At 48.2% G+C, this 22,181-nt stretch overlaps 1 protein-coding gene across 1 annotated transcript in view; it reads left to right on the top strand.

The window, feature by feature from the left end:
• CPSF3 (cleavage and polyadenylation specific factor 3) overlaps positions 1 to 21,561 on the top strand; it is a 258,178-nt gene extending 236,617 nt beyond the window's left edge. The window contains exon 18 of the mRNA XM_086926362.1: positions 21,364 to 21,561. Within this exon, the coding sequence (XP_086782488.1) occupies positions 21,364 to 21,465 (102 nt within the window). The 3' untranslated portion in view covers positions 21,466 to 21,561. The remainder of the gene's footprint in view (positions 1 to 21,363) is intronic.
• The last annotated feature ends 620 nt before the right edge of the window (positions 21,562 to 22,181 follow it).

The raw sequence follows: 22,181 nt of genomic DNA, 5'->3' as shown, positions 1-22,181 counted from the left end.
CCCAGTCTCCCTACAACAGCCCACAGTTTACCTCTAGGTACCAGATCAAATGTGTATTTTGAATCCACGAAGATCAAGTGGAGGCTGGCATCCTCTGTAGTCACCGTTTTCCAATGCAAGAGTTAGAGCCTAAAAATTTGGTCTATGGGGACGTATTACTCCTAAAGCCAGCTTGAAATGAGCTTAATATTTTAAATTCGTCCACCCAGGTCTGGAGACGAGCCAACAGTACTCTGGAAAAGATTTTCTGGCTAACGTCAATTAAACTTATGGGTCTGTAGTTGGAGGGAAATGGTGAATCCTTATTATAGTAGAATAAGTCGGGCTGGCGCACAGCGTTTTTTCTGTAAAGATATTCCTGAGTGTTTAGGGTGCTATACAAGTGATGTCAGGCGTCCCTCGACATCATTATTAACAGTCCATGGTGTGTGGTCAGTGGGTCACTGGCCCCATCCTTGTATGCACACTGCTGTTCCTCTACGTGTAATAGAGGTTTCAAAAAAAGTTTCAAGCAATGAATGTAGTTGACTTTTTATTCATAAGTTTCCTTATTGTAAATCAATAGTTTTCTTCATTATTCATTTTTATGACATAGTACCATCCTTTGTATACATCCAATGCATTTCAGGGTTGTGATACACCCCTTCATCAGGGAAAGGATACTGTAAACAAACAAATATTCGAATCATAACTCATGTATATGTAAATCATAGGTTCAAACTACATTGGCGCATGCATCATGTGGACCTGGTGGGTAGGGGTAGGGCGAGTGAAGGTAATTAAAAAGGTACACCCGTCAATGTTCCAGTTGGTCCCAATGTGAAAGGAAACAGTATACTGGTTCAGCGCTGGTATGCTTACGTGTCTGGTTCGCTGGGTTTACATGTGTTCCTGTGAAATACAAATACGGGGAGGTACGTTAGTACCCGTGTAGCGGTCTACCGGGTTAGGTGCTATGGGCTCGGTTCGTGGGCTAAGACTGACCTGATGTATGTTGTTAGGGTCCTCCTTTCGTGGACGCAGGTTCTGGCGGAACGCCATGGACCGCGTTTCGAGAGCTTAAGGGAACGCGATCACGTGGTTTTGTCAAGGGGGCGTGTTCCTGTCGGTTTAAAGCAACAGCGTGCTGTGGTCGTGTAAGCTGTGAATGGTATCTAGCGCAATGCAGTTTGGGCTATGTAGTTAAGCGTGGGTGTGTGGGATGCAACCGGGTGTATGTTGGCATAATAGGTCCGCGTGGACGGAGTGCTGAGCCATTGAACCTAATGTCACCGAAAAAACATAATCTTGCTGAGAAAGTATGAAAAACCAATCACATGCAACTATACATGAAATTAAAGCAAAACATGAAATAAAGATGCACAAATGATCCTTGGATCGATCAGGAGTCACTGACTCAGTCCTAGAGCAACTTTACAGGTAGCAAGAGAGTTCAATCCTTTCATTGAGCCCGTTTGGCTTCTGGGTCGACAATTTTTGGATCCATTCATTTTCTCTTTGGAGCATGAATTTGGTATTGTCTCTGCCCTCCAGTTTGGGGATGGTTTCCAGTATCATGAATTTCAGTTGAGAGATATTGTGTTTCTCTTCATTGAAATGTACTGCTAGGGTTGACTTGGTACTTTTTAAACGGATGTTTGATTTATGCTCTGTGAGCCTAGTCTTGATTTTGCGTTCTGTCTTTCCGATGTAAAGTTTTCCACATGGACATTTTAAGGCATAGATAACATTGTTGGTGTCGCATGTGGCATTGACATGAAGTTTGATCTTGTTACCCTTCATTGGATGATTAATTGTATCACCTCGGATTATAGAGTTACAGTTCCCACAGTTAAAGCACGGTTTTGTTCCTGCGTAATTGGTTGGTTTAGTCGGTTTGTGTTGCACTAGTTCACCCAGATTACGTGCTCTGGTATATGCAAATAGTGGAGGTTCCTGAAAGATCTGGTTAAAATCTGGTTCTAAGTTCAAAAGTGGCCAATGTTGGTAAATGATCTTTTTGAATTTATTGGTGGTGGTAGAAAACTTGGAGACAACCACTAGGCGTGTCTGTTGTTTTTTGGCGCTGGGTTGTAGAAGTTTCTGTCTGTCTATATTGTTGATCCTCTGTATGGAGTCTTCAATAATGTTTTCAGGATATCCTCTTTTGCGAAATTTGCAGGCAATTTCTTTGATCCTTTGTGTGGCATTTTGAGGATTCGATGTAATTCGTTTAGCTCGTGCCATTTGTGAGAAGGGTAGATGTGTTTTCAAATTTGATTCGTGGAAGCTGCTATAGTGTAGCATGCAAATTTCGCAAAAGAGGATATCCTGAAAACATTATTGAAGACTCCATACAGAGGATCAACAATATAGACAGACAGAAACTTCTACAACCCAGCGCCAAAAAACAACAGACACGCCTAGTGGTTGTCTCCAAGTTTTCTACCACCACCAATAAATTCAAAAAGATCATTTACCAACATTGGCCACTTTTGAACTTAGAACCAGATTTTAACCAGATCTTTCAGGAACCTCCACTATTTGCATATACCAGAGCACGTAATCTGGGTGAACTAGTGCAACACAAACCGACTAAACCAACCAATTACGCAGGAACAAAACCGTGCTTTAACTGTGGGAACTGTAACTCTATAATCCGAGGTGATACAATTAATCATCCAATGAAGGGTAACAAGATCAAACTTCATGTCAATGCCACATGCGACACCAACAATGTTATCTATGCCTTAAAATGTCCATGTGGAAAACTTTACATCGGAAAGACAGAACGCAAAATCAAGACTAGGCTCACAGAGCATAAATCAAACATCCGTTTAAAAAGTACCAAGTCAACCCTAGCAGTACATTTCAATGAAGAGAAACACAATATCTCTCAACTGAAATTCATGATACTGGAAACCATCCCCAAACTGGAGGGCAGAGACAATACCAAATTCATGCTCCAAAGAGAAAATGAATGGATCCAAAAATTGTCGACCCAGAAGCCAAACGGGCTCAATGAAAGGATTGAACTCTCTTGCTACCTGTAAAGTTGCTCTAGGACTGAGTCAGTGACTCCTGATCGATCCAAGGATCATTTGTGCATCTTTATTTCATGTTTTGCTTTAATTTCATGTATAGTTGCATGTGATTGGTTTTTCATACTTTCTCAGCAAGATTATGTTTTTTCGGTGACATTAGGTTCAATGGCTCAGCACTCCGTCCACGCGGACCTATTATGCCAACATACACCCGGTTGCATCCCACACACCCACGCTTAACTACATAGCCCAAACTGCATTGCGCTAGATACCATTCACAGCTTACACGACCACAGCACGCTGTTGCTTTAAACCGACAGGAACACGCCCCCTTGACAAAACCACGTGATCGCGTTCCCTTAAGCTCTCGAAACGCGGTCCATGGCGTTCCGCCAGAACCTGCGTCCACGAAAGGAGGACCCTAACAACATACATCAGGTCAGTCTTAGCCCACGAACCGAGCCCATAGCACCTAACCCGGTAGACCGCTACACGGGTACTAACGTACCTCCCCGTATTTGTATTTCACAGGAACACATGTAAACCCAGCGAACCAGACACGTAAGCATACCAGCGCTGAACCAGTATACTGTTTCCTTTCACATTGGGACCAACTGGAACATTGACGGGTGTACCTTTTTAATTACCTTCACTCGCCCTACCCCTACCCACCAGGTCCACATGATGCATGCGCCAATGTAGTTTGAACCTATGATTTACATATACATGAGTTATGATTCGAATATTTGTTTGTTTACAGTATCCTTTCCCTGATGAAGGGGTGTATCACAACCCCGAAATGCATTGGATGTATACAAAGGATGGTACTATGTCATAAAAATGAATAATGAAGAAAACTATTGATTTACAATAAGGAAACTTATGAATAAAAAGTCAACTACATTCATTGCTTGAAACTTTTTTTGAAACCTCTATTACACGTAGAGGAACAGCAGTGTGCATACAAGGATGGGGCCAGTGACCCACTGACCACACACCATGAATCCTTATTATAAAAAGGCAGAATTTCCGCTTCAGCCCACGTTGCTGGGATTGCCATTCCCTACAGTATGGCATTACACAGGATCCATAAATAGGGGACCCAGATAGATGGCTCAGTGCGGAAGAGGTCCCCTGTGATCTTATCAAATCCAGGAGCTTTGGAAGGGGCAATTTTGATTAAGACACAAGCTATATCTAGAAGTTATCTGAGGGGCCTCTAGGCAGGGGTCCTGCGGTGGAGTGATATCTGTAGCTGTACTAATGCCCTCATCCTCCAACCTTAAGTAAAGGGCCTAAAAAAAAATCCAGACAGATAGGGCCTGCTTCAGAGAATCCCACTTGTCCAGCTCCCAGAGCTTTTTGGCTTCGGTGATGCTGGCTCTATATAGCGCCCTCTTTTCTCTGATTAGGGATTGACAGTTTTGATTGACTCTATCAAGGCTAACTTAGCCATCCAACAGCTGTCCTTTTTGCGCCCACTTGAGTGCAAGGGGGGGGGGGGGGGGGGGGGGGGGGGAATATTTCAGCCAGAGTAGATGTCAGCACCTCATGGATCTCTGCAACCTGTTTAAGAGAGGTGAAGGTGCCCTCGCTAGAAATTGACTGTTCTGCTGCCACCAAACAAAGGATGACTGAGTGGTAATGGGAAGCCATCCTATCACATGATTGCTGTATGACTGGCCACCGGACTTTTCTTCTGTTGTTGGTCAGTATAACTCTGGCATCTGGTGGTGTGTTTAAAACCGAGAATGCCTCATTGATCAGTAATTCAACTTCCACTACCAGGACATTATGATCACTATCCTGTGCTGTCAAAACAACATAATCCACAATACAGTGCTACATCCTGATATCTATCGGGATGTAGTCTATATAGAGGAGTGTCCTGGTCGATTAAAAGTATGCTTCCCTGGTGTCTGATTTGGTTTGGCCATTGCATGCCCTTAGTGAATGATTTAAGGTGAATAAACTAATTTGGAAGACCAGCGGTGTCCAGTCCCTGGTAGCTGGGATGTTTGCCTTAGGAATTGCCCGGTGTAGATCTTCTTCATTTGGAGTTCCTCCGTTAAAACCATTCAGGGACTCAAACTGGCAGTTACTCGCCACCAATAACCATCCAGTAATTGTTTGGGGTCGTAGATATAGAAGCAGCCAGTTGGTCAAAGGTTGGCGATTCAAGGCTGTTGTCTACACATCTGGAGTAGACATTGACCAGCTATTCTGACCTTAGCTTTGAATGTCAGAAGAATCCTTTAAAAATAACTCCAGCTGCTTAGCTAAACAGCCCAGGTGGGACCTAACCCATATACAAAGACCACCTGATGGCCTACCCCCTTGCCCATGGTAGTTGCCGCAATTCTAAAGGTGGCAAATCCCATCCTCTGTGTGTCCTTCCTATCCCAGGTTTCCTGGAACATACAGATGTGATATTGGTCTACAAAAGCCCCCCATCTGGATTGTCCAGTTTATTTAGAAGAACCTCAGCTTAGATGGAACAGTGTGTTTAGCTGGCGTGGGTATCCTAAGGTTAACATTAAGAGGTGTCATTTCCCTCCTTTGGGTGCTTGGTCTAAACGCCGAAGGTCTAATCGGGACCTTACCACTGTCCTTACTAGACTCCAGCCCTCTAGTCCCTGTAGTGATTTACTGGAGCTTTGATCTGGGCTACAATATGCAGCGGTCCAATGGGTGGGCTTATAGGAGCAACATTGAGTGACAGCCCAACATCAGTTTGTGCTACGCGGCTTGCCCCCTTTTCCCTGCCTGATTGAGTTGTATCAGGGGGCTCCATCCTTCAACCCACCTGTACCCCAGAAGTGGTACCATTGTGATAAGACTCCCTATTTAGAATAGTCTGCTCCCTGTTTCCCTTCTTACTATTGGTTGACTGTATTGGGTGCTGCATTGCTATGGGTCAATCAACATCTTCTAAGATCCCAAATCTATTATCTGTGGGTAGAAAGTATAGTAGGGGTCTGGGAGGTTGATGACACTGTCTACTATGCTGGAGGTTTTGCTTCCACAACCCCTGTCCGTGGATTTTCTGTGCATTGGATGCTGAGGCTTGGTGTGAAATATAAAAGTATCCCAGCAGTAGGGACCTTATTCCCACATATTGGCAATAATGATCTGATCATCAAATACTTTGGACAGTTATTGGATTTTTAAAATTGACCACTGTACAATCCGTGTGTACATCTTTTGGTCTGTTGCCCACCCACCTGACCCTGCAGGTCATAAGAATCTCACCAGCTTCCTCATAGGATAATTGTCTCTGCCTTTGCAACCAGAACAGGCATTTGTTCTTCAGTTCAAAGTGTGTTTCCCGCTGCCCTTGTTTGAGCTTGGGATCACCTAATCGAACAATGACATACGGGTATGTTAATAAAAGGCAGATCACTATTCTCCTCTCTGATCTCTGTGCTAAGCTCGTTACCTTCCCTCTCCCGACTGTGCAGAGAACCCTGCAGGTTCGCAAAGTCTTTCTTAGATGCCATGCTGAGATGTACCACGTCTCTGCTCCTGGTCTCATATTTAGCCCTATTGGGGTCAGAAGTAGAGATGGAATTTTGAGAATATGGGAATTCAGACCTGGTACTAAGAGTTAGGGTATTAATGTCAGCCTGGCAACTAGCATTGATTCCTTTTCCTGTGGGTGAGATTAGCCTTTCCACAATTGATTCAAATAATTCTGCAAATTTGTCTACCCTTGCAGTTAAGAAGCTGAGCTCGTGTTTTACAATAGATCTACACTGGACCTGTGAATCCCCATCAGGTTCATTATCCATACTGAGTAGTCCAATGACACTCGTCCAATGTCTATGTTGCCCATTCTTATATCTGGGTCATCCGAATTCGCTCCGATGTCAGGCGTCATGTCAGGCGTCCTACATTGAGCTTCTTTCTCTTTACCCTCGCTGTGTTTGTTTAGGTTCCCCTTTGCAGGGCCAGTGTTGGTGGCCACTTTGCGCTAGTAGACTTTTGGTATTTATGTCGCCTTTGCGCTATCAGCATGCTGTGGTGTTTGAGAGTTAGTTTCTGGGGCAAGGGTCGTTTGAGGGAAAACCACACCAGACATGGGAAAATAAAGATCCAAGGTTAGGGACAGCTGCCATTCAGTGAGTTCAATTTCCGTTATCTCTACACCAACGGCCCTCTGTAACATCTTGTCTATTGAGGTTGGAGGCACTGAAGATGCAAGCTGCTGAGGCAAAGCATGTTGTTTGGTGGAGCATGTCAGTTTCCCCATTGTTGCAAAGTATCTCAATTTAGGAGAGCTCATTGGATCAAAATGATACTAAACTATGAACATACAACAACATGCAACCCCCAGTAGCACCACCCCGTACTGGGACAAAACAAAATGCTGGTTACTTGATGTCCCCTTGACTTGATATGACAAGTGAAAACACAGAACAGAACGAAACGCTGTACCCTAAATGTCCTTTTCCAGCCCCGTGTAACTTAGAATTGATTCTCTTGAGACAGATGTCAAGAGGGTGGCCCGGCCTGGACGCGTCACACGCAGCGGGGCTTTACGGCTGCCTTTATGCAACTCTGGGTTCCTGGGGGTTGATGCAGGAGGAAAGGATGAAGTGTAGGAGCCTGGGAGCTGTAGTCCGTGCCCCCGGCTCGAAAGAATTGTGTCCCGGACAATACTATCATAGACATCCTTGGTCTTTATGAAAGAGTTTTACCTAGTATCAATGGAGATATCCCAGTCCATCATAGTGTGGACATTCAGGTAGACCCATCTTTGGCACAGGATCCAGTAAAAATGGTGGAAGATGAAGATGCCTTCTTAGTGGAGCTATTCTCCAAGAATGAATGCTAAGTCTGGTTCCTCCCCATGACTTAAGTATGCAGTTGACAACTTCAAGAACCCAGTAAAAACAAGTACCTGAGAATAAGCACAGGGTGGTACCAGAGCATACCTTTACATTATAGACCAGGTACCACCTAATTCCCTTGTTGCATATACAGCCAGTAGAGGGACTTTGCATAGAGCACTGCGATGCTCCACCTCTGGACACAATCAATCAGAGTACTTGTGGTGCGCTCTACTTACCCGTGAGGGTCTCAATGCGCTGAGGGGAGGGGTGCTGCTACTGCTCGAAGAGCCAGGTCTTGAGGAGTCTTCTGAAGGCGAGTAAGTCTTGGGTCTGCCGTATGTGGGTTGGGAGGGTGTTCCAGGTCTTGGCGGCGAGGTAGGAGAAGGATCTGCAGCCGAAGGTCGTATGTTGGGTGCGGGGGACAAAGGCGAGGGCAAGGCTGGCGGAGCGGAGCTGGCGTGTGGGGGTTTGGAAGCTGAGTCTGCTGTTAAGGTACGCTGGTCCGGCGCTGTGGAGTGCTCTGTGTGCGTGGGTGAGGAGCTTGAAGGTGATCCTCTTGTCGACTGGGAGCAAGTGTAGGTCTCTCAGGTGGGGGGTGATGTGGCTGCAGCGGGGGACGTTGATGATCAGTCGGGTGGAGGTGTTTTTGAATGCTTTGTAGTCGTAGGTGTTTGGCTGGAATTCCTGCGTAGTTTGTTGCCGTAGTCCAGTCTGCTGCTGACGAGGGCCTGTGTCACCGTTTTTCTTGTTTCGGTCGGGATCCACTTGTAGATCCTGCGGAGCATGCGGAGGGTGTTGTAGCAGGAGGAGGAGACGGCGCTGACCTGCTTAGCCATGGACAGGGAGGAGTCGAGGATGAATCCTAAGTTGCTTACATGGTCGGTGGGTGTTGGTGCTGTTCCCAGTGTGGTCGGCCACCAGGAGTCGTCCCAGGCTGAGGGGGTGGGTCCGAGGATGAGTACCTCCGTCTTGTCCGAGTTCAGCTTCAGACGGCTGCTCCTCATCCAGTCGGCGACGGCCTTCATTCCCTCGCGGAGGTTGGTTTTGGCGGTGTGAGGGTCTTTGGGAGGTAGAGGATGAGCTGGGTGTCATCGGCGTAGGAGATGATGTTGAGGTCGTGCTGGCGGGCCACTTGTGCGAGTAGGGCCATGTAGATGTTGAACAGTCTTGGGCTGAGCCCTGGGGGACGCCGCAGATGATGTCGGTGGCTTCGGATCGGAAGGGTGGGAGGCGGATGCTCTGGGTTCTGCCGGTGAGGAAGGACGTGGTCCAGTCAAGGGCCTTCTCTTGGATTCCGGCTTCCAGGAGGCGTGTCTATAGAGTGCGATGGCAGACCATGTCGAAGGCGGCCGACAGGTCCAAGAGGATGAGGGCTGATGTTTTGCCGTTGTCTAGTTGGCACCTGATGTCCTCTGTGGCGGCAATGAGGGCTGTCTCGGTGCTATGGTTTAGTCTGAATCTGGACTGGGACGGGTCCAAGATGTTCTTGTCTTCCAGGTGGCGGACCAGTTGCCTGTTGACGATTTTCTCGATGACCTTAGCCGGGAGCAGGGAGATGGGCCTGAAGTTCTTGAGGTCCTTGGGGTCCGGCTTGGGCTTCTTGAGGAGGGCGTTGATTTCGGCGTGCTTCCAGCTTTCCGGGAATGTCACTGTTTTGAAGGAGATGTTGATGACCTTCCGTAGTTTGGGTGTGATGGCTGCGTCTGCTTTGTTGAATATGTGGTGTGGGCACGGGTCTGACGGAGAACCTGAGTGGATGGAGTTTATGACCGTGCGTGTCACGTCGCCGTTTACGTTGGACCAGGAGGTCAGGCGGATGACGCTGGTGGTGTTCGCAGGGGAGGTGGAGTCTGACGTAGTCAGGGAGGTTGTGGTGTTGAAGCGGTCCTGGATGTCAGCGATCTTGCGGTGGAAGAAGATGGCTAGTGAGTCGCACAGTTCTTGTGTAGGCGGATGTCATTGGTGTTGGCGCTGGGATTGGAGAGTTCCTTTACTATGCTGAAGAGCGCTTTGCTGTTGTGTGTGTTGTTGTCCAAGTGGTCTTTGAAGGAGGATCTCTTGGCTAATCTGATGAGGTGGTGATGTCTGCTGGCAAATTTCTTGTGGGCTGCGTGGTTGTCCGGTGTGCACGAGAGAACCTTTGGGTTATTTTGCTCACTCCCAAATTCTAAGGTAGCCAGGTGCTCCCGAAGCTACAAGGCATGAACGCCCAGGGGATGGCACAACCAACCAACCCCTGTTAGGGATGCCAGATCGTCAATGTTAGACCTGACACCATTGGCGTGGGTCTCCCTTCCATTTTTGCTTTGGCCTCCTATGTATTGCTGTGTGTTGGACTCCGTTTTGCTTGCCTATGGTGAACACATACAGTAACCCAGTGAAAACACTACAAATGACACCACACCAGTTTAGAAAAATAGGTAATCTTTATCTAAACCAGAAACAAGACCAAACAACAAAAATCCACAATACAGTATTAGAAATAAGGCTTTCAAATGGTAGAAATAGTTTAGTTCAATGCAAGTTGTAAATGTGACCCATTTCTCAAAAGTACCTTAGATGCGTCAAGCAAGACAAACAAAATGGCCGCAGGGAAGGTGATGCGTCGGTTCCTTGCACGCAGGGAAGGTGATGCGTCTGTTCGGTGCTTCGGGGGAGTTGGTGCATCTGTTCCTTACTGTAGTGCAGGGGAGGTGATGCGTCGATTCCTTTCCGGAGTGGAGGTGATGCGTCATTTTCTTACTGCGTGGGGAGTTGATGCAGCTGTTTTTACTGCGTCCCCCAACAATGCACAGTCTTGGGCCTCAATGCGATGCGTCGATCCGGTGCGATGCGTGTTTCGTGCAGCCGCACAGCTGGCTTGCATCTGGAACGGTGTGGGGATCTCTGACTTCAGAGATCGTCGCACCTGATGCGTTGTGCGGCGATTTCTCGGGCCGCGACACGCGCTGCAATGTTTTTCTTGGTGATGCATCGGAAAACAGGTGCGGATGCGATACTCTTCTCCGATGTTGTATCGATTCTCCAGTTGCCAGCAACAAATAGTCTCTAGAGGTCATAAACAGCAGCAGGCACCTCTTTGCAGGATGAAATTCCAAGCAAGGGAATTTCAGGGGAGCTGGTGGTGAAGTCTTTGTGACCCGAGACTTCAGAACAGGAGGCAAGCTCAGTTTCAAGTCCTTGGAGATCTTTTCTTCAAGCAGTTGACAGAGCAAAGTCCTTTTTCTCCTTTTCTTGGCGGCAAGCAGCCACTGCAGGCCAACCCCAAACAGCAAACAGCACAGGGGCAGTATTCCTCCTCAGCTTATCCGGCTCTTTTCCTTGGCAAAGGTTCCTCTTGATTTCCCAGAAGTGATCTAAAAGTCTGGGGTCTGGGCCCCTCTTTTCATACACCAAAATCCTTTGTTTTCTGAAGTCGGAGAGTGTCTGTACCCGGCCAAAACCACTTATGTGGGGCACTTTGCAAGTGCACAGCAACCTCCTTTGTCACTGTGAGCCCTGGCTCCAGACACACCACAGGGAGGCGGAGCGGTCATTGTGGAAGGCAGGCACACGTATTCAGGTGAAGGTTCTACTCCTCCCACCACTCCAAATGCAGACCAGGCCTATTCAGCCCAGCCCTGACTCATCAGACTTCTGGAGCCGCTGCCCTTCTCCAGCCCCTGTCATCCAAAAGCCAGAAATGCAATACACAAACCTAGCAGACGCACACTGGATGGATGGGCAAGAAAATATCTACTTTCTGAAAGTGGTATTTTCAAACACAATGTAAAAATTACCCTCACTAAAAGATGGATTTTCACATTCTGAGTTCAGGCATACTAAACTTTATTTTCCGATCTTGTTTCCAGGGTCAGTTATGTTTATAAGATGTTATAAACAAACTCCCCATCCTGGCCTATGGAAACAGATAGCCTTGCAATAGTGAAAATTGGATACGCCACACACATCAGGGCATGTCCTAACTTTTAAATACAATGCACCCTGCCCACAGGGGTACCTTCGGCCTACCTTAAGAGTGACCAATATGTAGAAAAAGGAAGGTTTAGGAACTGGCAAGTGAGTGCACTTACCAAGTCGACATGGCAGTCCCAGACTGCACACTGGCTCTGCAATGGCAGGCCTGAGTCACATTTTACAAGCTATGCTGCAAGCCCACCAGCAGCATTTGATTTACAGGCCCTGGGCACACATAGTGCACTGTACTAGGATCTGACAAGTAGATCAAATGAGCCAATAATGGAATCACTAATCCATATCAACAATTTATAAAGGGAGCACTTGCACTTTGGCACTGAACCGCAGTGGCAAAGTTACCAAAGCATCTAGGCCAGCAAAACTGAGTCCAACACACATCAAAACATAGGAGGCCAAAGCAAAAATGGAAGGGAGACCCATGCCTATGGTGCGAGGTCTAAAACTGACCATCTGCCCCCCTAGCGGGGGTTGGTGGGTTGCGCTATCTCCTGGGCGTTCATGCCTAGCAGCTTCGGGAGTACCTGGCTACCATAGTATTTGGGAGTGAGCAAAATTACCCAAAGGTCCTGATCTTGTAAAAAGACATTGCAGGCTCTCCTGAGCCAGGTGAGGCTGGTGGACTAGTCTCTAAGCCAAGCAGCACAAAGAGGTGAAGTGATAAGGGGAATGAGCCGACCGGCGAGCTGGGATCTACCAGAGTGTGGACTCTTGCAATATGGTGAAAAATAGGGGCCACCACCTATGCAGCCAAATAAAATGGACAAGTACGCTGTGGCCATGATTACTGCTGGAGTATATGATAATGGGAGCGGGACGGTGTTAATGATCTTAGTGTGGAGCCTTGCACAACATGACTCCTTGTTGGGGGTGAACAGGGAAACTATCCAAGGGCTCACTGGAATCTAAATTGGATGCAGTGACTGTCTCTCTTCTCCGGGCAGACTTTAAAGAAATCCCAGAGGTCAGGGCAGAGTCGCTTATAAATCACCTGCAGTTGACCACCAAGCGACTGGAGTCTAGTACAACTCTTTACTAAGTAACATGCTGTTTTATCTGCCAATTTTGAGTACCTTGAGGAAAGTGTGAGGAGAAACAATATTAGGGTGGGGGGTTGCTATCGAGGGGGCCCCAGGGCCCAGCGTCTATCTCGTGCTGGAAGAACTCACCAAAATACTCCATCCTAAGCGCCTATTCAACTTTTTTACAATCAAAAGGGTGCATAGTGTGCCAGTGCCTCCACCGCAGCCGGGGGCCCCTCCTAGGACCAGTATCGCAAGGGTGTTTAATTACAGAGACCGATGCGATTTTGCAGCTTCTCGATCCTATAGTGACCTCAATTATAAAAACATCACAATCTATTTTTTCCTGGACTTCACACTTCGAGTGCAGTGACAAAGGCGCAGTTTTGATGCGGTCAAAAGTATTCCGGGAACAGAAACTCAAGTATGTGATGTTATAACCGGTGCACCTTAGGGTGACAGCATAAGGTAAATCCTGACATTTTACCTCTCCTGAAGAGGCCTGGGAGTTGTTAGATGGGTGGCTGAAGGAACAAGCAGGAGCACCTGCTGGGGCACCACGTAGGCAGTCCAGACAGTGGACACAGTCAACCCAAATTCATAGCAGATTACTAACCACCCCTCAAGCATACACCATATACTACCTGCCCTGAGAGGCCGTGTGATCATGAGCCGCCCCAGCCCACAGGTTAGTATTACTTGAACACTTAGTGATAATCTATGTGGGAAGTAGGCCTTGGCTCTGGCGGTCGTAACAGGCGCTGAGTGGATCCTGCCTGGAGCCCTCCGTTGATGGAAGGGGGGTGGGATTTGCTGGTAATGACTTGCACTGCAGAAGTATGTATCCGTGGATTGCGAAAAGGGTGCAATTCAAACATTTTCGGTTTCTGTGTCATAGGCTGGTTGAAGTGGTGCTCCAATATCTGCATAGGCACGCCCCAGACCTAGTTCTCCTCAAGGAAACACACCTGAAAGGTAACCAGTATAAGGCCATGGACCGATTTGGGTACTCCCTGCCGATGCATGCAGGTAAGACAACAAATTCTAGGGGGCAGATATCCCCATTAAAAATAAAATAATCAATACCCTTTATCCCAGCCCGCGCTTGGTGCGATCCTCTAGGCAGGTTTTTGGCCCTGTCAGGCAGATGGGAAGGGCATACACTGAACATCTGTTCAGTGTATGCCCCAACGAAGCAACAAGCGCAGACATTTGCTGACATTGGAACCCTACTTTTATAGATGCCAACTGGGATCCATGTAATGGGAACTCAGTAGCCATCCCTAATGTGTAGAGAGTCTAGGCAGTATTCCCAGGGAGACTGATTCACTAGGGTCCTGGGCTTGGTGTTTCTCTTACGCGGCCACAATCCTGGGCACCACACGATACCTGCTTCACAGCGGTGCTTAGTATCCGATCAGCCCCATGCGGATAAATTCAAGGATGCAAGCCACGCGGGGATCTCCTTTCACTCTCCCGTGGGCATGACAGTGCATGCCCAGTTACGACACGTACGTTACCCCCCCAGGATTGACCCCTGGCACTTAAAGTATAGGGCCTTCAAAGACAAATTGAGAGAGAGGGTTGACCAGTATTTCCAAGAAAACCAAGGCACAGTTGCTTCAGCTTGCATTTTCCGGGAGGCTTTTTTAAAAACAATTATCCGAGATTATGCGCAAGACCTAATTTGGGAGCAGTGGGGGGGATGAAGGAACACAGACTGCATCGTATGTGCAGCACCTCCATAGAGTTTCAAATTCAAGCATGTGCTCCTAACTAAAGAACCACGAGTGGGCCTATATTCGCGTCCCTTGATCGATTGGGCTTCCGCCTGAAATGTTATGGTTGCGTACGACTTCATGTAACTAAACCACTTATGTCCATAGATGGGGTACTGCAGGTCTGGGCGATGTGTGGCGGGCAGGCGATGGTGACCTTTGAGATCCTGCGCCAAGATTATGGAATGGCAGAAACCGAACGCTATAGATACTTGCAATTAGGGCATGCATTTTGACACCATATCCTGGAGGAAGACCAACTGCCAGAGGCCACGCAACTGGAGGTCCCGATGGAGAGCAAGGCTGTCTCCATGACATATAGGAAAATAATTTAAAATGCCCCAGACCCACTGCTAGCCCTGTGGAAGGCCTGGGAGGGTGACGTGGGGGCACTTGAAGACGACTGGACAGCAACTATCCAGGGTTGGGGGGGACTCGCCACTTTGCCTGAGGGGTTGTGGACGAGAAGGTACTTTCTTTCATATACTATAGACGTGCCCGTCAATACAGCTCTACTGGAAGAGTGTTGTAGGTTATGAGCAGAGTTCTCTGACAGAGGGTCCCCCTGGATGCTAAGCTGCTTCTTTTAAATGTCTTGGGAGAAGAGACCAGGCCGACATATCAAATTATCTGGCTGACAGCAACCACAATTGTGGCTAAGCGGAACATAGCATGTACCTGAGGAGCAGGTCCCCTCCCCAACTGGAGGAGTAGGAATCTGACCTAGATAGGTGTCAAATGGCATGCAAGTGGTCTACCAGAGTAGGGGTTGTCCCAAGAAATGGTACAAAGTGTGGGGCAATTGGTGCGCCTATCGAGGCAACTGATCTGAAGGGTGAGATCAAGGGGAGTAGGTAAAAGTTGGGTAGCATCCCGAAACTCCATTTGTAATAAAGTAAGTTGCTCCATGTTTGTGCTAAAAACCCTACGAGTGCTATTCTTCCGTCTAAATTAATGTCTGCATTCTTTCCTATGTACAATGTGAAATGTCTCCGTCACTACATTTCTTGTACTCTGACCATTCGCTTCTTTTCTTTTTCAATAAAGACTTTAAAAAAACTGTTGTAGGAAAAGGCAGGGCTCCAAAAAGGGTTAGTATAATTAGTTAAAAAAAGAGGGTAGCACAAGCTGTATATTCTCTATACTTCGTAATCCCCAAAGATGACTAGTACACTAGGTCCAAAATTATACCTCAACCCACTTGATTGTTGTGTAGTGTCAAACCACTTTAAGATAAACTCAGCAAGACGTGATTCTGCTACTCTGCGCAGGAGATCACACGACATTCTTAGTTTCAAAGAACTGCTTCCATATCTCCTCCCACCAAGCGCACCATTGCTAACACAAGTTAGTGGTAAAAGAACAATACCCTTTAGGGTTAAGACTGCTTCATGGGTAATTACCAAATTTCTAGTGGTGGTTGCACCGTATCTGCAGTGCAGCTCCATTCATGTCAATCAATCAATCAGGACATTTGTAAAGCGCACTACTCACCTGTGAGGGTCTCAAGGCACGTGGGGGGTGCAGCTACTGCTCAACAGCCAGGTCTTGAGGAGTCTTCTGAAGGTCAGTAGGTCCTGGGTCTGCCGTAGGGGAATGGGGAGGGTGTTCCCGGTCTTGGTGGCGAGGTGAGAGAAGGATCTGCCGCCGGAGGCCACTCTTCAGATGCGGGGCACGGTGGCAAGGTCGGCAGAGCGGAGCTGGCAGATAGGAGTGTAGAAGCTGAGTCATCTGTTGAGGTATGCTGGTCCGGTGTTGTGGAATGCCTTGTGTGCGTGGGTGAGGAGTTTGAAGGTGATCCACTTGTTGACGGGGAGCCAGTGCAGGTCTCAGGTGCGGTGCGGTGTGGCTGTGGCGAGGGATGTTGAGAATCAGGCGTGCAGAGGCGTTTTGAATACGTTGGAAGTTGTTTCAGGAGTTTGGCAGAGGTTCCCGCCTAGAGGGCGTTTACATAGTCCAGACTGCTGCTGACGAGGGCCTGGGTGACTGTTCTTCTTGTTTCGGTGGGGATCCATCTTTAGATCTTGCGGAGCATGCGGAGGGTGTTGAAACAGGAGGATGAGACGGCTTTGACCTTCTTTGTCATGGGGAGAGTAGAGTAGAGTAGAGTAGAGTAGAGTAGAGTAGAGTAGAGTAGAGTAGAGTAGAGAGTCGAGGATGAACCCCCAGGTTGCGTGCGTGGTGGGTGGGAGTTGGAGCTGTTCCTAGTGCCGTCGGCCACCAGGGGTCGTCACAGGCAGAGTGGGTGGGGCCGAGGATGAGGACCTCTGTCTTGTCCAAGTTTAGTTTCAGTCGACTGTTCTTCATCCACTCGGCGACGGCTTTCATCCCCTCATGGAGGTTGGTTTTGGCATGAGGGTGTCCTTGGTGAGGGAGAGGATCAGCGGAGTGTTGTCAGCGTAGGAGATGATGTTGAGGTCGTGCAGTCGGGCGACGTGGGCGAGCGGTGCCATGTAGACGTTGACCAGTGTGGGGCTTAGGGATGAGCCCTGGGGTACTCCGCAGATGATCTCGGTGGCCTTGGAACGGAAGGGGGGGAGGCGGACTCTCTGTGTTCTGCCTGAGAGGAATGAGGTGGTCCAGTCCAGGGCCTTCTCTTGGATCCCGGCGGCATCGAGGCGGGTGCGTAGTGTGTGGTGGCAGACCGTGTCGAAGGCGGCAGACAGGTCCAGGAGGATGAGAGCAGCGGTTTCTCCGTTGTCCAGGAGAGTGGGTGAATGTTGTGACGAGTTGTCTGAGTCCAAGGTTGGCGAGGTTGGCGATCAGGGTGGTGGAGTTGGTGTCATTGTTGTTCTCAAGATGGAAGTTCAGGTCCACGAGGAGGATGTAGTCCGTGGAGGCGAGGTCGTGTGTACTGATGAGGTCGACGATGGAGTCGCTGAACTGTGGCCGTGCCCTGGGGGGGTCTGTAGACGAGGGTTTCTCTGAGGGTGGTGTTGGGATTGGTGTGTTAGACCTGTCAGCCTTAGGGTGGTCTTCCCTATTTTCTTTCGCTTTTGCCTCATTTTTCTCACCTACTTTTCGTTGGCCTTAGGTCTCTGGGCACCTTCCCATTGCTTACCAATGCTAAGGTGCAGGTGCTCTCTTCCCTTAAGATGGCTGTCACTGACCCCTGCTACTGCAGCTTGGTCTTTTTAGGCGCACTCTAGTAGCCAGGAGCTGGCTGGAACCCTGAAACGATGTTGCCCATAGCTGGAATGAGGGAAGCTCCTGGAACCTTCCAGAACAGGGGAGGTGACACCAACTGCCACTGCCAACTGTCGCTATATAAGGAAAGGGAGGGAAACTTTCCAGAGGGAGTAGTTGGGGCATCACTGACCGGGGGGAACCTATGCAGGAGACTTAGGCGGTAGGGCCTAGTCAGGAACCTATGCCACTGGGGGTACCAGGCTTTAGGCACTGCCCACCAAGCTGTGTGAGGAACACTGAACTAGCCCACTGATCTGGCCCAGCGGGAGGGTAACCCAGGGACCACCTGAAGTGATTTACTGAGGAAACTGGACAAGCCTTCAACTCACACCCCCCCCCCCCCTCTCTTCAAGTAACTTCTACCAAGGGCGCAGTATCCAGCTAGCGCCAAGAAGACCTTCTTACTGCCCACAGTACTGGTGGGGAATCAACCAGGTATTAGCGCTGCATTCCCCTTGAGAAGCGCTGTGAACTGCTAACTGCCAAGCGCTGTATTCCCCTTGAAAAGCGATGTGAACTGCTAACTGCCAAGCGCTGTATTCCCCTTGAGAGGCGCTGTGAACTGCTGACTGGCAAGCGCTGTGCCCCTTTTGAGAAGCGCTACTGCGTGGAGACCCTGTGTGGGCCCTGAGAGTGCTGCCTGAGGCGTGATGGTAAATTGCCCTAAAGCGCCACGAAGACCGAGCGCTTTGACCACGGTCACACTTCTATCGAGCGCTCTTGCACTTCTGCTTTAGCCTTTGAGCCTTACTGTCATCGTTGCAGCCTGGCGCCTTCTCCGCGACGCCAGTGCTGCCTTCTGCTCCCCCTCGGCAGACCCCAGAGCCAAGAGAAGGCCGCCGTAAAATCTGGTCAGGCCGCAGTAGGCCTCGTTAGGCCTGAAGCCAGGATCTAGTGTCAACGTGACAGGGGCGCCGGTGTAATTCCACCCCTGCCGTGCCCTGATTGGTCCCTGAAATTGTGCTCCGCGAGCAGCTTTGCAATTGGCAGTCGCTGCACACCCTGGCCTCCTGTTGGTCCCCGGTCCCTGCAGGCTCTGAGAGAGGACCGGGACCAGAGCTGACACCCGCACAGGGGGCTCGCAGAGACTACCGGATCCCCTGCGCACCCCCAACTTCACCGGATGGCTTAAAAGGAGCCCAAGAGCCTACAACACCATCGGAGGGCACGGTCGGAAGAGCGCGCCTCCGGGAGTCATCTTACCTTGAGCTGACCCTTCGCAAGGGGCCGAAGCAGTGAGGTAAACCCCCGGGGAGGCTCCAAGTCCGCCCTCCCCGCGGGAGACTATAGTTGGGCCCCGTTGGCCCCAAGAGATACAGTGGACCGGGCAGGAGCCCTAAGAAACGTTAACCCCTTAGGAGGGGGAAAGGTTGTTCTACTGTGGTGGCCTGATCGTTAAGGGAATTGTCTTACCCAGCTCCTGAGAGTCATGTCTATTATGACCAAAAGAAATGCTCATATCTAAGTGTTGAATTGCTTTATTCCAGCCTGATGAAATGCACTGTATTTGCTGATAAATGGCTTATTTTTGCAGCTAGGAAATGTTTACCCTCCATTAATGACTGCTGCTGAGCAATGAGATGTTATTTAAAAGTCTGAGAAGGAAATTCTTTGCAGGTGCTGACTAGTAGTAAGGCTGTTACCAGGCCTACCGTTATTTAATATGTAATATTTATTTATTTACATATGTATTGCTGAGAAATGCAAAACCTGTGTTTTAAAGGAACGGCAATGAGTTAATACGGCTGTGATTTTTGACTGCTCTGATTCTAATTCAAGATAAAACTTATTTATTTGAATCTAACATTCTGGTGTGGACTCAGTCCTTGCGTGCACTGTTTGTCTCAGTGGATGAGTGTTGTGTAGTCACTTTACACCTAAGCTTCGGGTGCCTGCCGGCTCGGTCCAAGCTACCCCCCGGGGACCTGGCGAACCCAGTTCTTACAGTGTGGATATGGAAGTGTAGGTGTTCAGCGGTGCTGAGGGTGTCGTCAGTGTTGGTTGAGACTCTAAGGGTGTTCCTGTGAACGATGGCGATACCTCCTCCTACTCCATTGGTGCGGTCCTTGCGGGTGATTTTGTTGCCCTCCGGGATGGCTATGGCAATGTCGGGTGCCAAAGAGGGGTTGTCAGGAAGGCGACGTCTGGGGAGGTGGAGTCAAGTAGGTCCCAGAGTTCAACAGCGTGTTTGCGTGCAGAGCGAATGTTGAGAAGAATTCATTTGAGGTGGTTGCGTTCTTTCCCTGTGGGTTTGAGTATTGGATGCTGGAGAAGCTGCAGTTCCGGCAGGAGAAGGGTCCATGGAAGCGCTTCAGGGCGGCCAGGCAACATGCGTGTTCTCGTCCGGTGTTGAGTGCGTGGAGGGTGCTGGCATCGTAGCGGTGTCAGGCATTCGTGGGGGCCAGGGGTTCTGGCGCTGGTCGCGGACTGGCTCAGACGGGCTTGCCAGCTGCGCGACCGCACAGCGGTCACGATATGAAGGGGAGGTGGGCAGGAGTGGAGGCAGGAAGGTGGGAGCGGCGGGGGCGGGCAGCAGCGGCGGGAAAAGACGGGCGGAGAGACACAAATGAAGGTACAGGCAACAAGTTATGTGGGGAACAAAAGTGATCAAAATGCAGCAAAATAGACACAAAGAATGTTGCAAACCACGAGGAAAAACAGAACTAAACTCTTGCTGCTTTTTATTAGTCTGTCATCCTGAAGATACAGTAACAACCAGCAAGGCCAGGTACCCATCCATCTACATAACACAGATTTTAAATTTAAGGAAAAATTTAGGGATTACTTGTTTACAGTTAAAAAAATTAAATGCAAGGGGGGTGGTGATGTGGATTGCAGATGGGGTCCCTTTCATAGAACCAGCAGTATTGTCGACCTAATAGGCTGATATATTCTTGCAACTGGAGTTTTTGATGGATTCAATACCTGTTTGGTAAACACCTATGCCCCTAATGTAGACGATAAGGCATTTGTCTTGAAATGATAAGGCTGTTAGAACTATGTGTACATTTGAGAATTGTTTGGGGAGGGGACTTTAAATGTCTGCTGGATTGTATTTGGACAAACACTCCTGCCCACCAGCACCACCGGGTCTTAAGCCTAGCATCGTCTAAATCTGATGGCTCAGTCATATTCCTGTTACTCACATGTACATGAGATGCTCAGCTGATTCTTAATGCACCAGTACACAAGCTGTTTCACTTAACTACACATATCTTCTCTTAACCTTTAGGTGGAAAAAACTATTTGAGGTCGCGTCTTTGTTATGTTTTGTTGTGGGTTTCTGGAAGGGGTCATGACTCGCCTTAAAACCAAAACATTTTACTTTGAAGAAAAACAACTTTCAACTTATGTTTCCAACACAAGAAGGCAGGAATGTGCAAAGCATGTGACTCTACAGGCTGCAATCCTATATTTACGGGTAAGTAACACTTTCACCTGTATTGCTTGGTAAGTCTGACTTTAACTGAACCTGATTTTGTACGTTCCACAACAAATGCTTGTAATTTTCTGAATGTATCAATGCTTGTGTGTCTTTCAGACTGTGGAATGCGAAGAGGGTATTGATGAAGATGAAACTCTACGGGAAATGGTGGAATTAGCTGCGCAAAGACTATATGATGCTATGAATCCAATGGCCTGATTTGATGTGTCCAAGAGAGAATACTTTGAGATTGTAAAGAGTCCTAACATGAGAAGTTAATTTTGTTTTGTTTTTAAAATAAAATTATAAATGGTTGTCAGTGTTCTATTATTTCTCGTCCTCCTTCGTGCAAATTACTAATTCCGGTTGATATCAAAAATATATTTGAATGAAATCCTAAATGCCTCAAATCAGTCGTTTAACTTTTAGAAATACATATAGCCTGCCTTTTTTTACCTTCCAAAATATGGGCTTGGGCTTTATTAACGTGTTTGCAGAAGAGCAGTATTGTCAAGAACATCCTACATTTCAGGGAGGAATGGGTAGCTTTGTGTACGGAGAGCTTATTTTAACGTTTTGGGATACTGAGAAGCACAGGTGGTCTCTCACCAACTCGATTGAGAGGGAAACGAGAGGGTGAATTGAGGACAAAAGTTTCCAGCGAGAGAGAATTTTGCAGCAGAATTGAGGGCATTTTCTTCAGTCCTGCTGTAAGTCATTCTTCTGATTTGAATAGTCCGCATGTAGTGAACTTATTCATGTATGCCCACATGTAATACAGTGTCAGAATCCAGCTTAGAGTACACTACAATATGAAGTAACATAAAGAAATGCATTTAAGCAATTAGATTAAACGTTTTGGGATTGATTTTTGCAGGCGTTATATAGATTTTGCAATGTCCAAAACGTGAGAATGGAAAGGGGAGAGCTGAGCA

The sequence above is a fragment of the Lissotriton vulgaris genome, chromosome 6 (assembly GCF_964263255.1).
Source record: "Lissotriton vulgaris chromosome 6, aLisVul1.2, whole genome shotgun sequence".
In the NCBI taxonomy this organism is placed as follows: Eukaryota; Metazoa; Chordata; class Amphibia; order Caudata; family Salamandridae; genus Lissotriton; species Lissotriton vulgaris.
Note: the sequence above shows the minus strand (reverse complement) of the source record. Positions and strands in the feature narration are given on the sequence as shown.